Below are 16,762 nucleotides of genomic sequence, written 5' to 3' on the forward strand. Positions count from 1 at the left end.
ACTAAGTAGCTGAGGCTGTCAGTGAACCGCGATCCTCCTGTCTCAGCCTCCCGAATGCTGGGACGACAAGCGTGCGCCCCCACGCCCGGCTCATGTGGACACTTTCTGCGTTGTACCTCTGCCTCCTGGGAACCCGAAGTGGACCCCAGAATGAGGTCTCTGGAGGTCCCAAGTTCAACTCTTCCCACTCAAGTTCAGCTCCAAGTAATGATGGAGTGTCTGTTGGAACCCAACAGGGAGAGTCTGCGGGGCAGCCTCAACTTTGGCCCGCATTCAGCCACGGTTGGGACTCCTGCGTCAGACCGCGCTGCAGGGAGCTGCTGCCCTCTGTGCCCAGATCTCTGGCGTCCCCTCCTGCAGGAGATGTCCTGCCTCCCGTGTTGGCCCCCGAGTCCTCACTATGCAGAAAGAGGCCAAGAAAACAGAGGTGACGGTGTGGGGAGCTGGTTTGCTATTAACAAACTTTACCTCGTCTTGATGTTCAAAGCTCAGGGTTACATGCCCTCCCAATGGAGCTTAACATTTCTGCTTATTTGGAATTGTTTTTTCCTTTCACTCTTTCTTGACTCAAATCTGGTGCTCACTAATTAGAGGTAACCATAGTTACCAAGTTGCCTTCCAGATATCTCCAAGAGCTCTTCTTCTTTTTCCTCTTGGTTTTAATTCTACATAAAGCGTTTCACTTGTCTGTCCTCAAGCCAGGCGTGGTGGCACACACTTGTAATCCCAGTACTTGGGAGGCCGAGACGGGAGGATCACAGGTTTGTGGCCAGCCTCAGCCACTTAGTGAGGCCCGCTACAACTTAGTAAGGCCCTGTTTCTGAATAAAAAATAAAATTGGAAGCTGGGCGTGGTGCCACATGCTTGTAATCCCAGGTCTTGGGAGGCTGAGACAGGAGGATCGCAGGTTGCAGGTTCGCTGCCAGCTTCAGGTACTTAGTGAGGCCCTCTGCAACCTAGTGAGACACTGTTTCAAAAAAAAGAATAAAAGTAGGGCAGGAACCTGAGGCAGACTGCCCCTGGGTTCAATCCCCAGTACTGCAAAAAATTGAAAAACAAAAACACATGTCTGTCCTCATTCTCTCTTTGGTTTTACTTGGTGATTTTCCAAACCTGGGAGTCTTTTAGTCACCATCTTGAAATTTTGAAAGTAAGACAATAAACCACTTTTTCTTAGAAAATGGTTCCATGCCCTGGGTTATCTGGTTTTAAAATTTCAGGGGATTGGGAGGCCAGGAGAAATGGGCTGGAATCTGGACATTTCAATGAGTCTGGGGTTTATTGTAAAACCCTGTCGAGGTTTTACAAAACCTCGACAGGGTTTTGCACTAAATGTCCACCTGGGGGCGCTGTCGGCTTCTGCAGGAGCTGAAGCACCGAGCCGGGCTCTGGCGGGCGGATCCCTCTGCCGCGGTGATTAGTCTGGAGAGACGGCTGGCCGCAGCTGACCTGGTCCTGCTCCCCTCTGCCCCCCTGCAGGGTCCCGCCAGGGTCACTCTTGCGCCGTGGACCGCCTGCCCACTTTTCTGTGTGTCTGGCTCATCGACGCGGTGCCCGGCACGCAGGTGCAGGGCTGGAAATCGCCTGCAAGTTGCTTCAGGAGAGCAGTGGACTCCATTCTGCCGTGGGATGCAGACCAAGCCCGTGGGCCTCCTTTTAGAGGCAGCCCAGGAGAGGCTAAGAAGTGTCTATTCCAAAACACTAGCACTTGAGGTCCAGGTGAGATGAGTTAGCAACTCCGAGTGTCCTTGCAGTAGACCAGAGCTCCAGGAGACACAACAGAGTGATTTTTTTTTTTTTAATGTGGTATTGGGAATGGAACCCAGGGGCATTCTACTTCTGAACTACACCACCAGCCTCATTTTAAAAATTATTATTTTGAAACAGGGCCTCACCAAGTAGCTGAGGCTGGCCGCGAACCTGCGATCCTCCTGTCTCAGCCTCCCAAGTACTGGGATTGCAAGCGTGCACCCCCATTCCTGGCTCAGAGTGGCTCTCTGAGGGCAACGGGAGGAGCAGACAAGAACACAAGAATCAGAAGCACACCCAGCCGGAAGCCCGTGCACACCCGAGGTGGGCTCAGGCGCGCGTGGCCCCGGGTCTTCTGGTTCTGGTTCGAGGAGTGAAAGGGGGGCTCCTAACGCGCAGAGAGCAGCAGCGGCCTGGCTTCTCCTACCTTCTTCTCCGCTTCCTCGTGCTACAGCCAATCGGGACCCTGAGTGCTGTGTCTCCTGTTGATTCAGTAGTTATCACACAAGTATTTACTGAGCATCTACCATGGGCCAGATACTCTTAGCAATAACACACACACACATACACACAAACACACACGCGCACACACACACACAGAGCAACAAAACAGAAAACAACCCTCCCCACAGCTCTTGTCCTCTCCCTGCCTTCCTTTCCTCCTGTTTATTGCATCATCTAATGTATTCATTGGTCCCGTCTCCCCCATGAGGGTGTCCGTCCCTCTAGGACCTATAATCTCAGTATTTGGAGACTGAGACGGGAGGATTGCAGGTTCGCGGCCAGCCTCAGCTACTTAGCAACACCCTGTTTCCAAATAAAGAATCAAAAACCAGACTGAGGCTTAGTCCCCCCCGCGGAGGTCCTGGGCCCCGCCGCCCGGGCCCTGGCTGCCGCTGTGGGCAGGAGTCACCCGGGTGTCCTCAGCCCCTCCGAGCTCCGGTGCCTCTGGGGGAAGCGGGGTCGTGATGATCTGGTGGGATTGGGATGGCTCTTGTGCGGTTCTCTGCGTGGGGTCCTGCACCGAGAGGAGGCCGGGAAATGTTCTTTTCCGCCCCTTCCCACTAGAGGAAGTTGAGGGGCTTTGAAGCAGGCAAAGCGGAGATCACTGGGCATCCTTCTGATGGGACTCGGGCATTACCTGATGTGTATGGCAGCTGTATTTGGGCTACATACGCTCTGTAAGCCCAGAAAACTGAGGGATGCGAATAATCCCTCTTTCCTGCCTCCCTTCCTTCCTCTCTTCCTTTATTTCTTCCTATCTCCTCCTCCTCCTCCTTCTTCTTCATATCGGGACTGAACCCAGGGCGCTCTACCTCTGAGCTACACGCCCAGCCCCAGGTTGTTTGTTTGTTTGTGGTTTACTGAAACAGGGTCTCACTAAGTTGTTCAGGAACTCACTAAGTTTCTGAGCACCTGCGACCCTCCTGTCTCAGCCTCCCAAGTACTGCGATTGCAGGTGTGCGCCGACACACCCGGCTGACGCAAGTCACTCATGTCTATAGAAACACAAGGAGAATTGCTAATACAACCGATCTTCCTTGCGGGTAACACCGCCAGCACGAACCTAGAGACGCCAGCTGGTTTGGAGCCATCGGCCCGTCGTTTCTACACCCTGACGGCCTGAATGTGTCTACCAGGTGTGCCTTCCCAACTGGGTGTAACATCGTGTTGATTTATTAATGGGATCTTTGTGTTGATTTTATATGTGTACGAGCCATGATTTTACCTTGGAAAAGTGAACACCCACTCACCTGACGGTTCCCAGGTCACTAACTCAGATCAGGCCTCCACCATCCGTCCCCCACTGCTTATTTTATATCTTATTCCAAGCTCCTCACTATCCAACACACACACACACACACACACACACACACACACACACACAATCATACACACATGCACACGGGCATGCTCTGATTCCCATACAGACCCAATACCCCCACATACCCATAAAAAGAAAGATTTTTGCTGGGGCAGGGCCACTAAAAACACAGATCTAAACTCAGTGTGGTGGTGGCACACACTTTCGGGAGGCTGAGACAGGAGGATCATGGTTCACAGCCAGCCTCAGCTACATAGTGAGGCCTTCCGCAAATCAGTGAGACTCTATTTCAAAATGAAGAATAAAATATAGGGCTGGGGGTGTAGCAAGCACGGAGGTAGAATATCCCTGGCTTTCATCCCCCGTACCGCAAAAAAAAAAAAAAAAAAAAAAAAAAAAAAAAAACAGGTCTATGAATATTGTGTGCTGAATGGGAACTGCATACCTGAGATGGGGCATTCTTGGAGACCAAATCGTGGGGAATAAATGAGTCAGTAACATCGGGAGTGGGTAATGCAGTGTGCTAGCTACTCAGAGTCTAAGTTTTACCCTGAGTGGTACTGGCCCAGGCTTCTGGGTTCTCTCAGAGAACTTTCTTAGCGTCCTCTTCCTGCCTCTAAGGCAGAACCACGTGGGTGGGGGCCCCGCCGAGATCTGCTAATCCTGTTCTCCGCTCTGCCCCCTTTGCAGCCCTGGGCCACCTGGGCTCAGCCAGTCAGGGATCTGAGGTTCCCGGAGGCCTGGGCTGGGAGGTGTAGACAGTCCACACCATGGGCAGGTAGAGCATCCTCTCTGGGTGACCCTGTGGACTGGTTCCCTTTACTGACCCCTACAGAGAACCCATGGGGGGCTGGCTTCTGCTCTGAATAACCACCAGTCCTCCCAGTATACCCACTGACTTTGAAAACTGTCAAGGCTCAAGAGGAAGCAACCGCAGGCTCCACCCCAGTGCCCCTGCAGAATTCCAAGTGTGGTCTACGACCAGCAGCCTGGACCCCACCTGGGCGCTCCTCGGGCCCTGGCTCCAGCTTTCCGAATCAGGGTGTCCAGTTTAACGTGACCCTCCTTCCCCCGAGGAATCTCGCGAACACTAGAGTGTAAGAGGCACTTGAGAGCTAGAGATGCCATCAGGCCAGGAGCCTCAGCCCCGGGGCCTGAGCCCATGAGCCGGGGCCTGTGGTCCTCTCATGGCTCAAGCCTGCTGCTCCACTGCGAAGGACGGACGGAACCTTCGCGCCACAGACTGGGGAGCAAAGAGAAGATGAGATGCGTGTGGAGGCCTGGTGAGGACTGCCCTCAACCCCTGCAAGGCCACGGGGACCCCCAAAGAAAACTTGGGGTGGCCTGGGGTTGGCAGAAGAGCTCGGGCGGCCGGGCAGGGCCCTGGACTGATAAGAGACCGCATGTCTGCTGGCCTCCCTGGCTGCAGCAGGGCAGATCCCTGCCCCTCGCTGGCTCCCCACGTCCTTCCTGGACCATGTGCCGCGGGGACTGGCCCTTGGGCACCGCGTACAGGGCTTCCTTCCCCCCTTACGTGTTCTAAGGACTCTCGGTAGCTAGAGACAAGCAATGAAGGGGCAGAAGGAAATCACTTTAATAGCATAGCAACATTTTAGAAGCCACAGATGAAGGAGACTGTGTCTCCGGATTGCACAGTTCTGCTGAGGTGTGCAGCCGTACCGGACAATCTTGCAGGGTGCGGGGGGTGGGGGTCGTCACATTGGGAACTGAATAAATAGACACTTAAAATGTCAAACGTCAGAGACAAGGGGCCATGAGGGTGGGGTTGTTTTCTGGCTCCGCCCCCTCCGCACTGGAGGCCCGGCCTCTAAGAGGGGTACTCGTAGTCCTCCACGCTGCGCCGGCCGAAGTCCATCCAGCCCATGTAGTCCCGGTCACTTATCCTGTGGCTGGGGTCCAGGCTCTGCAGGTTCTTGAGGAGGGACATGCGGCCAGAGGGAGCTACAAGGGGCAGAGGAGAAAGGGCATTCCATCTAAGAGCAGGAGCAGGCAAACAGTGGGGAAGACAAAGAAGACATGGGGATACCTTCTTAGAGTCAGTGAGCTTTGCTCCAGCAAGACGCAGGCGAGGAGGAAGACCCAAGGCTGTATTGACTAGTCGGGGATGCATTTTGCCATCTGCAAGTATTTAGGGAGATCTCCCCCCTGGTGCAGGGAATTGAACCCAGGAGCATTCTACCTCCAAGCTATACCCCAGTCCTTTTTATCTTTTACTTTAAAACTGGGTCTTGCTAATTTGCTGAGGGTCTGGCTAAGCTGCTGGGGCTGGCCTTGAACCTGCGATCCTCCTGTCTCAGCTTCCTGAGTACTGGGATTACAGGTCCACAAACCACCACGCCTGGTCCAATCAGCCACTTTGAAACTGGAACTGAAATGAGGGCCAGGCCCTCAGGAACAGGGCGATCCTGGCCTAGAACCGGCGCTGAACAGGGAGGGCCTGCTGAGCTGGCATGAGCCACGGTCCTACCCACAGATCAGAGGCAGGAATGGGATCCCTGTGAGGCCATCACTGCAAAGTTAAACAAGTTCGCTTGGACGCCAGAGTCCAGGGTGGAGGACCTCTCACTGACTCGCCCTGCCCGGGGGCCGCCCGTTCCCATCTCTCCAGAGACTGGTCACTGCCTCAGATCAGATCGAGTCTTAAGGGGAGTTGCCAACTGCTGCTGCGGGCTGGCCAAGTTTCAACACCACTTACTTACTGATAAATGACATGGCAGAGGCAGCTACCTGTCTTATTGGTAATTAATTTTAAAAATTATTTTTGGTACTGGGGATTGAACCCAGAGGCATTCTACCTCCAGCTATACCCCCAGCCTGACTTTATTTCTTATTTGGAAATAGAGTCTCACATTGTTGAAAGCCTTGCTAAGTTGCCGAGGTTGGCTTCGAACCTGCGATCCTCCTGTCTCTGCCTCCCAAGGACTGGGATGACAAGCGTGCGCCACCACTCCTGGCTCTGGGGCAATGGATTTGACCAGCTCAATTTAAAACACATGACCACATGAAAGAACTCTCTGCCTCCATCCCTTCCCAGGTGGGAACTAAATCCACTGAGCCAGCCCTGTCTGTAGACATCGCTTGCCTGTCCAAAGGAAAACAGGGCTGCGGTTACCCACCCAGCACCTTGAGCTGTTGGTCCTCCAGTTCAGATGACCTGAAGACCCAACTCCCAGGACCCGGTGTCATGGAGCCAGGGCCCCTCCTCCTGCCTGCTCTGGTGCTGAATGCCGCGCCAAGGGCTGGATGGGCTCAAACGTCTGTCTAGTGGAGACAGCCGCAGCGTCGATGCAAGCAAGCAGCCAGGGCTGCTGGTGTGGGCTTCGTGAGGAACCATGGAAGCTACCGTTGGCCCGTGCCTCGGTTTCCCCATTGCACAGACCTGTGTCCTCACTCTGTAGACACTGACAAGGGCCTCACTCACCTCCCCAGGGCTGGCACAGAGGAAGAAGCCACAAGTGGTTTATGGAATCAAAGGGAAAGTTCTGACTTCTTTAATTTTTTTTTTTTTTTTTTTTTTTTTTTTTTGGTGGTAGCAGGGGTGGAACCCAGGGCCTTTCTACCTCCAGGCTACACTTCCAGACCTATTTTATACTTTATTTGGAAACAGGGTCTCACTAAGTTTCTGAGAGCCTCACTAAGTAGCTGAGGCTGGCCTCGAACCTGTGCAATCCTCCTGTCTCAGCTTCCCAAGTGTGGGGATTACAAGCTACGCCACCACGCCCAACTGACTTCTTTTAAATTTTAACCCCACAATAGACAGCAAAGCTGGGCAGGTGATTGGCTTCCAGGCCGCTGGGGAAGGCGGGGTTTGGGGGCCAGCTACAGCCTGGACCAGCAACCATACGTTTGTGACTGCACCTCACGGAGCCACGGCTGCTGTGCAGACACCAGGGGCTTGGCAGTGCTGTGCAGGGCTGTTGCGAGGTCTGAGAGACAGACACCGCTGCAGCTGGAGTCCTGCCGACCGCCTTGCCCGCAGGTATATACTAAATGGCACTAGCTGCCTCCCCGGCCGCCGTCGGGATAATTTCTGCTCCTGACTCTTGAGGGTTCTGCAGGCATTCTTAATGATAACCGTTCCCACTTCCGCGCTGCTTAAAGCGCACATCGTGAGCGCACGCTTGCAATCCCAGTACTTGGGAGGCTGAGACAGAAGGGTTTCAGGTTCAAGGACAGCCTCAGAAAATAGTGAGACTCTCATCAACTTAGTAAGACCCTGTTTCAAATAAATAAATAAATAAATAAATAAATAAATAAATAAATAAATAATAGGGCTGGGGGATCTTCAGAGGTAATGTGTCCCTGGGTTCAATTCCCCAGTACCACCAAAATAAATAAGTACCACATTGTGTTGTTTGGAGCATTTAAGCAGAATGTATACTAGAGTCAAAATACGATATAATCGTAAAATATGTAAACTGTTCATAGACACCATGAGCACTCGCGTGTCTAAATATTTTTTACGACTGTCCAGTAGAAGGACACGATTGTTTTCTAACTAGTGCTGGTCCTGGGTGCTGGCGGCTAAGTTTCCAATGATGGCTTCCTGGCCTCGTTTGGTCCAACAGGAGGCGGGCAGAGCGGGGAGGAGCTGGAGAGGGGTCCTGGAAGAACTTCCCAGCTAAGATGTGTGCTGTCATGGCCACTGTCAGTTGTCGGTTCTAAGAAATAATCCGGCAGTTAGCAGTATTTTTCCTTCTGGAATTGTTTCCCTTGGTTCTTTCTTAAAGCTGGGGAGACCGAGACAAGGGTTCCAGGCCTACAGCTCAGTGAAAGAAAAGCCTGGAGTATTTTTTGGGGGGTGGTACTGGGGTTCCTGGAAACCCGTCTACCTCCGGCTACACTCCCAGACCTATATTTTTGAAACAGGGTCTCTTACGCCAGCGCAGCTGGCTTCGAACCTGCGCGATCCTCCTGTCTCTGCCTCCCAAGCGTGGGGATTACAAGGATGTGCCACCACGCCCGGCTGAGCCTGGGGTATTTTAAATGAGTATAGCTGAAATTCAACCCACATCTGGGGCAGATTCTAAATTACTTTCAGACAGGCAAGCAGAAGAGCCTGCAGAGCCCTGAGACTGTCTCTGTCAGCAGATGACAAGTGTTCATTCCCAGTCTTCACACTGAACCAGCAGGAAGAACACAAAGGGGGGGTCGGGGCCGGTTAACAAATCACCTTCTGTTCTTTCCTTCCAACGTCTTCCAGTCAAAAAGGCTCTAAAGCCACGCTCTAAAGTGTGGTGGTGCACGCCTATAATCCCAGCACTTGGGAGGCTGAAACGGGAGGATCGTAGGTTTGAGGATAGCCTCAGCAAGCAGTGACATGTTCATCAACCTACTGAGACCCTGTTTCAAAATTAAAATAAAAACCAGGGCTGGGGTGCAGCTCAAAGGTAGGAAAATACTCTTATATTCAATCCCCAGGACACCACCACAACAAAATTACATTGTAAGCTGGCGTGGTGGCACGTGCCTATAATCCCAGTACTTGAGAGGCTGCCACAGGGGGATTGCAGGTTCAAGATCAGCCTCAGCCGCTTCATGAGACCCTCAGCAATCTAGGGAGACTCTGTTTCAAAATAAAAAATAAAATAGGGCTAGGGGTGTAGCTCGGAGGTAGAATGCCCTTGGGTTCAAGCCTCAGTAACACACACACACACACACACACACACACACACACACACACACACACACAGTCTCATCTCCATTTAAACCCAGAGGAGACTGTGTAAAGCCAAGCTCTCCTTTTCTTTCCCTAGTCAAGCCAGGGCTAGGTCCAATCCAGCCCCTGGCACCCCAGCTGGGCCAGGGAGCCTCATGGGAAAGGGGTCCCACCTCCCACACCCCTCCAGGTAGTGTCTGCTGCATGGTTTTAACCCAGCTGTGTTGGTGGGGTGTCGCACACCGCCCCACAGCCGGTGGTGCTCGTCACCAGCGTCACTGTGGATAAAGTTGGGAGAAAAACCGTCCCGGTGCAAATGGTGATTCCCAAGGGCTGCAAGAGGCGCCTCCCTCTGAGATCACATTCCGCAGGGCGAGGGGAAGGGGCTCCAGCCTCAGCTCCTCTTTGCAGATTTTTTCAGCCAGCCCTAGAAAAGCCCCTAAGCTAGTGTGCTGCTAAATCACCTTATTCCTGGAGAAAGACTTGGTGCCAGACAAGGGCGATTTACTCGGCTCTAGCGGCTGCCACCAGGGCGTCTCTCTAACAGCAAAATAACAACACACTGGTCTCTTGGGTAATCATCTTAACCCACTGCCAAAGAAACCTCACAACCTCCGGGTTCCTTCCTCCTGGTACATACTTTGGCGAAACCCCACACCTGGTCCCTTCTCTTGTCACCTCTCCAATATCCTCAGCATCCATCCTTCCTGACGGAGGGTTTCCAGGTGTCAGCATCCGGGCGACTCCCACTGCCTTTACAGAAGAGGCTTGTAGGGTGTGTGGGAACCCCTTTTAAGGGTTTAGTACTTATCTTTAAATGTTTTCATAAAATGGTGAGTTCAATTGGCAACACTGCCAAAAATGAGTTCAGAAAAGGGTTTTTATAAAAGGTCCTCCGTCCTGATAAATTCCCCCTCCTTCCTTCCTAATAAATTTTCGACACCTACTTTCGGTTTGCCCCAAAAGATGTCCAGAAAACTGTCGTGTAGTACAACTCAGGGCATTGGGGGGCTGTCAGCTTACGGCCCTTCCCTGAGGGACCACCTGCAGTGGGTGCGCCAGGAGAGGCCAGGCAGGGGCTGCAGGGAGGGCTGCGCCACGAGGCCCCTTACTCACCTTTCCGGGCCTGCTGGATGTACCGGGCCAGCAGTGCGCCCAGGCGCGCTCGGGGCTCGCCCTCGGCCCTCTGCACCGCCCTCAGCTGCCTTCGGGGCACCTCCTCGGGCCCGGTGGCACCTGCCAGAGGCACCGGCTGAGTCAGGGCGCCCACAGCCAGCACCGCCATCAGCACGCACAGGCACACGCCGCCGTTCATGGCTGGGGAGCAAAGGAGGGAGTTAGGGTCCTGCGGAGGGTCCCAAACCCGGGCTTCCCACCGCTGCCCAGCAGCCGAGACCCAGGCCCGCGTTCTGCGCGGCTTAACAAAGGTGTGTCTCCTGTCCTGAAGTTTGAGGAAGCGCTTGCAGAGTCCCTGTTAACCCGAGAAGCACGCTGCGGGTATCAGAATGTGGGGGCTCCGTGGAGAGAAGTATGACCCGGGAAGAATGGTCGCACTTTTTCCAGAAGCATTCAACACGCAAGTAAAAGGTGTGTGTGTGTGTGTGTGTGTGTGTGTGTGTGTGTGTGTGTGTGTAGAGAGAGAGAGAGAGAGAGAGAGAGAGAGAGAGAGAGAGAGAGAGAGAGGAGATTAGGGGCAATGAACAAAAGCCATATTTTATAAAGTTTCCTCACGGTGCATGCGGGGATTAGCAACACACCGCTGCGCACGATATAAGCAAGGTTTTAAAAAATCAGAATAGTGCGTCCAGTCCTCGGCTGTTGCCAAAGCCCCACTGTATTTTTGAATTGTGAGCGAATTTAAAACGTCCGCATATTTCTTCCCTTAGAGCCCTGGATTTTCTGCGCCATTTAGAAAATGAACTTAAATATGAAAACTTCTTGATATTTTATTTGAAAAGACTGCAAAGGACTCCCCGCCGCTGTGGACCTGCCCGCAAATCCCAATTTGCATGCGAATCCTAGCAAATGAATATTCCAGTGTCCTATCAAGGGGGGGCGGGGAAGAACCTATCTCTAAAGCGGTCCTACCCACCCAGCCCTCGATTTTTAGATCCCGCACCCAAGTTATTTCTGCTTTTAAGAGATTCCTTTCCAGCTGTGGGAGGGGAGCCCGGGGGGACAGCGCGAGGGGTCTTCACGGGCTCTGCAGGGCTGGAGCCCGGACTCACCTTCGGATCCGAGCGCCGGCCGAGCTTCAGGCGGAGCTGCGAGCCCGAGACCGCGGAGCCAAGTTCAGGGCGGGCGGCGGGCGGCCGCCTCTTAAATAGCCCCGCCCGGCCCTGTGTACCGGCGCTGACGCAGCCCGCGGTTGCACGTGTCCGCGGGCGGCCAGGGGGGCGGCCAGGGATGAGCTGGGGGGGAGCCGGCCCCTCCCAGGCCGAGGCCCGAGTGGGCGACCCTCTGGGTCCCCGCTGCTGCCTCCGCGCCCCGTCCAGCTGCAGCCCCCCCCCCCCCAAACCATCCCAGCGCCCAGCGCTCTCCAGGCTGGGAAGCCAGGAATCTCCTCTGGGATGGAGAAGCTGCCCGTGGGGAGCGAGCTTTGGGGGCCTGGGGGCCGCTAGGTAGGCCCGGGGGGCAGCCAGGGGGACACCCTGGGGTGTGACCGGCGTGGGCTCCCTCGAGGAGGGAGGAGGAATCGGGGTTGCTTTATTCTTAGTAGCTTTAAAGGCCCCTGGAGTTCTCCAGGACCCCAAGGGCAAGGGCCCGGAGCGGTGGTGGCGAGGGGCCCAGCCCCAGCCTGCGGTGGGTACGCTGGGCCTCTCTTTTTGCAGCCGGAAAATGGGGTCGCCCGGCCTGGCTTTGCTCCAGGGAGCCCACCTGGGGAAAGGACTGCGGTCTCTTTCCAGTCTCAACTGGCAGCCGCCCGCGGCCCCCGTCGCCAAGTGGCGCCAACGAGTGTCCTAGAGGCTTGCAGCGGCTCCCCAAACCCCTGTCGGGCCAGGTCTCCCGCGGCCCAGCTTGGAGCAGGAAGGACCCGCTCACCTGCCTGGAGGAGGGACTCCTCGCTCCAGGCTCCAGGCTCCAGGCTCCAAGCCTGTGCCCTCCGGCTCCCCAACAAGGGACCCCAGCCGCTCAGTGCGGAGGCCCCGAGCACCGGGACCTGGGCTGGAGTCGACGGCTGGTGCTTGGGTTCCTGGAGCCCCTGCAAAGACCCTGCGGAAGCTCTATCTCCGGGCACCAGCCTCCAAGCACCAGGGCCTTCCCAGCCATCCCTGAACCGGGTCTCCACCCTCTCCCTCTCCTTTCCCCTATCCAGACAGAGGCATGGTTAGGGGAAAGATTGAGAAAGTTTTGGTTGTTGTTGTTTGCGGTACTGGGGATGCAACCCAGAGGCAGTGCACCTCCAGTCCTATTTTTTAGTCTTTTTATTTTTTGAAACGGGGTCTCACTGATTTGCCAAGGGCCTCACTAAGTAGCTGAGGCTGTCTGCGACCCCGGGTCTCCCCCTCCCGAATGCTGGGATTACAAGCGTGGGGGCGCCCCCAGGACAGGCATAGAAAGGTTTCTTTTAAAATCGGAATCTGTGCCCAGCGCTGGAACCTCGGGGACCCAGGGACTGTGGCATGGCTCTGTGGGGTGCCGGCTTCGGACGTCTGGCTGCAGTAACATCTCCGGTCTGCCCTCCTGCGTTTCTGAAACTTGGAGGCAACGTTTTTGAAACACAGCAGCTGACTAGGTGCCATGGGGGGGATGTCCCAGGAGCCACCAGGGCTGGTGCCCTGGCTGGGGACAGCAGTGTTATCTGTGCCTACCCGCTGGGGTAGAACCTGGGCTAGAGCAGGTCGCCCAGCGCCTGCAGTGTCTGAGCCAGCCTGCCTAGCTGTGAGGAGACCGCTGCTACAGGTTCCCCTCTCCCTCCGTGTACTAAGCATCTACCTTGTGCGGGTTCTGGGGGTGCAGGAGGCACAGGAGCTGGTGAGAGGGTGGTGGGGGGCTGCAGCTACAACCTCTGGATGCACTGGGGAGCTCTGGGCTGAGATGTGGGGATAGCTTGAGGAAATGTCCTGCTAAGGGTAGTGGGGGAGTGAGGTTAAAGTTGTATATTTATTTATTAATTTTTGGTACTGGGGATTGAACCCCTGGGTGTTCTACCTTTGAGCCACACTCCCTTGTACTACTTTATTATTATTATTTTTTAATCTTGAAACAGGTTCTCACTAAGTTGTAAAGGGTCTTACTAAATTGCTGAGGCTGGCCTCAAACCTGTGATCCTCCTGTCTCAGCCTCTCAAGTACTGAGATTACAGGTGAGTGCCTGGCTGTGGTTAGAGTTTTAGATAGATATGTCTGGTGGTGATGTGGAAGTCATCCTGAATGCAGAGAGAAGGCAGGCCAGAGGGCGCCTGGGATGGGGAGTAGCAGGAAGACTCAAGATTGGATTGTATTTAAGGTAAAACATGAAACCTAGCCAAGTATTATGAAACATAACAGACATTATGCCAGGGATAAACGCTCATCAGTTTATTGTTCGTGCACGGACTGTTCTAGAAAAGGCTGGGACCCTGAGTCCTGAGCTCAGGACAGAGGGACCGTGGAGAAATGGACCCACAGGGTCACATGTGGGGGTGCCTGCCAGCCTGGGAGGTGCAGGAAGAATCTGGAAAGGCGGGGTAGGGTGGAGGGTGGGGTTCTTCTAGCCAGACGCAGGAAGAAGGGATGGAAAAGAAGAACCGGGTGCATGACCAGAGGGGCGGCCTCGGGGCCAGAGGAGGGCCCAGGAGCAGCTGAGGTGCCTGGAGCAGGGAGGCTGGTGCGGTGGGCCCTTCGCTTACAGTAAGGCTGTGGCCGCCACCTCGTCTTTCTTTACCTGGGTAAGCCCTCCACCTCGAGGGAGGAGTGGTTGGCTGGCCATGCTGGTCTCTCATACTGATGTGGCACCCAGATAAACATCTGGGTCTTGTGCTAAGGAAGAGTTAGGCCTCACAGGTGGGGCGTAGAGGCTAACGCAAGTCACCGCAAGTACCAGGGGCCGCAAGTTGGTCTTGTGGACTCCTGAGTGGTTCTGCCCTGTTCTTAGTCATGGCAGGCACATCCTGCTGGGCGTTTGAGGCTGAGGAGACTGAGAGCTGGTGAGGGAGGGGCAGGAAAGGCTCACTGTGAGCTCCTGATGGCTACCAAGCCATGAGGTGAGCGGGGAGGCAGGGAAAGAGAATTCGCGGGAGCTAAGGCCAGGAGCTCACTGGCCCTGTCTCCCCATGACGGTCCCTGCCCGCTTCAAAATCATTTTACATAAAGGCCGATGACATTGGCTATATATGAGCCTCTGACTGTTCCAGGACAAATGATGGCATTCCTAATGAGTGTTCAGGAGAAAACACTGGAAACCCGAGTCCGCAGCCTTCAAGCAATGCATTTCTGATCAGAGCAAACAGCCTCCCGACCTCCGGCAGATGGGGATCACTTGTAACGGGCTGAGATGCTATGAATAATGAATCAGGGGCTCTGCAGGTCCCTGGAAATTCCACTAAGTCTTCTACAATACAAAATGGACATATGTCTCTTTTTTGTGGTACTGGGGAGGGAACCCAGAGGCAAGCAAGCTCGGAGCTACACCCCCAACCCTATTTTTATTCTTTATTTTGAAACAGGGTCTCACTGAGCTGCAAAGGGCCTCACTAAGTAACTAAGGCTGGCTATGAACTGTGATCCTCTCATCTCAGCCTCCCAAAAACTGGGATTATAAGCGTGCGCCACCACTCCTGGCTCCCCAGTTTTTATTCTTTATTTTGAAGCAGGTTCTCACTAAGTCGCAGAGGGCCTCACTAAGTAACCGAGGCTGGCTGTGAACCCATGATCCTCCTGTCTCAGTCTCCCAAGCACTGGGATGATAAGCGTGCACCACCACGCCTAGCTTTTGTTTTATATTTTGAAACAAGGTCCCATTGATTTGCTGATGGTGTTGCTAAATTGCAGAAGCTGGCCTTGAAACTGCGATCCTCTCGTCTCAGCCTCCTAAGTACTGGGATTATAGGCACGCGCCACGTCGTTATACGGGCGTCGACCCCGTCATGAGAACCCCCCACCAGCCTCGCCTAACCTTATTTTCTTCTCAAAAGCTCTCACTTCTTGCCAGGCGTGGTGCCGCGCGCTTGTAATCCCAGTAATCTCCGCCCTTGGGAGGCGGAGACAGGAGGATCGCGCAGGTTCCAAGCCAGCCGTGCTGGCTTAAGAGACCCTGTTTCCGAAAATATATAAAATAGGTCTGGGAGTGTAGCCCGAGGTAGAAGGGCTCCCAGGAACCCCAGTACCACCAAAAAAAAAAAAAAAAGCCCCCAATTCCTAATTCCCTCTACAGGCTTCGGCCTGTGGAATTGGACACAAACATCCATCCCGCAGTGGAGTGAAAAGTACAAATCTAGGGAGGACCTCCACGACCCTCCCATTCAAGGGCGACGAATCCCAACGCCCTGGGTGGAGGAAAGCAGGCAGAGAGTGAGAAGAAAGAGCAGAAAAATGCAATACGGCAAGTGGCTGGCCCCGCGGGCGCTCCAGGGCCAGTGCAGACGCGTGTGCATGCGCTCTGAGGGCACAGGCAGCTGGGCTGTTTGTGTACCAGCTCCTGGCAGGCACTGAGCGGGGGCAGCTCCCAGGCTTGCACTCACTAGCTCTTCCGGGCGGCTGGGCGCGTGGACCAAAGGGGTTTCCAGCACCAGGGAAGCGCTCCCAGGAAGAGGTGCAGGCGCTGGACCAGGAAGCTGGCCCATGGCAACCACGATGGTGAGACCTGAGCATCCTGGTGCGCATGGGCCGGAACAGAGCCGCTGTGCTCCCAGAAGGATTTGTGTGTACTTAGCGTTAGCACTTACAGCATTTCTCTTAATTGCCTGCAGCAGTGCTTGGCGCACAGGAGTTACCCCTAGGAACCTGTGTCAAAGGAGCTCTTGGTCCACAGATTTCCAGACTTAATGGCTTGCAGCCGGGCGTGGTGGCGCACGCTTGTCATCCCCACACTTGGGAGGCGGAGACAGGAGGATCGTGCAGGTTCGAAGCCAGCCTCAGCTACTTAGTGAGGCTCTCAGCAACTTAGTGAGACCCTGTTTCCAAATAAAATATAAAAAAGGGCTGGGAGTATAGCCTGGAGGTAGAAAGCCTCTGGGTTCCCCCCCCAGTACCACCAAACTCCCCCCCCCAAAAAAAAAAACCCAAAAAACTTAATGGCTTACTGCCTCCTTTTTGGAAAAAAAAAATACTCAGCACACCCCTGGGCACTTCTACTGGCCCCTTATTCTTATTCAATGCCCACCAGTTGCACCCAAGATTACTACTACCACCATTCCCTAGACCATTCCAGCACCACCCTCTTCCCCCAGGGGCTGCACCAACCACTTTGGGAGCCTATAAACATCTCTTTCATCAATACACCAGAACACAGGAACTACGACTTATTCACTCAACGCAAGGATTGTACCTGACCAGTGCTAAGAGACCAATAAACGAGGACCAGTTCAG

The 16,762-nt window shown here is 54.4% G+C and overlaps 1 protein-coding gene across 1 annotated transcript; it reads right to left on the reverse strand.

Moving 5' to 3' along the window:
- Positions 1–5,402: 5,402 nt before the first annotated feature.
- CCK (cholecystokinin) lies at positions 5,403–10,569 on the reverse strand (the record flags this gene model as incomplete). Its single annotated transcript, XM_080715977.1, has 2 exons — positions 5,403–5,536; positions 10,371–10,569. 2 exons carry the CDS (start codon positions 10,567–10,569, stop codon positions 5,403–5,405), a joined length of 333 nt encoding a protein of 110 aa, XP_080572103.1.
- Positions 10,570–16,762: the final 6,193 nt, after the last annotated feature.

This window comes from Muscardinus avellanarius (assembly GCF_963383645.1).
Source record: "Muscardinus avellanarius genome assembly, chromosome: 18".
Lineage (NCBI taxonomy): Eukaryota > Metazoa > Chordata > Mammalia > Rodentia > Gliridae > Muscardinus > Muscardinus avellanarius.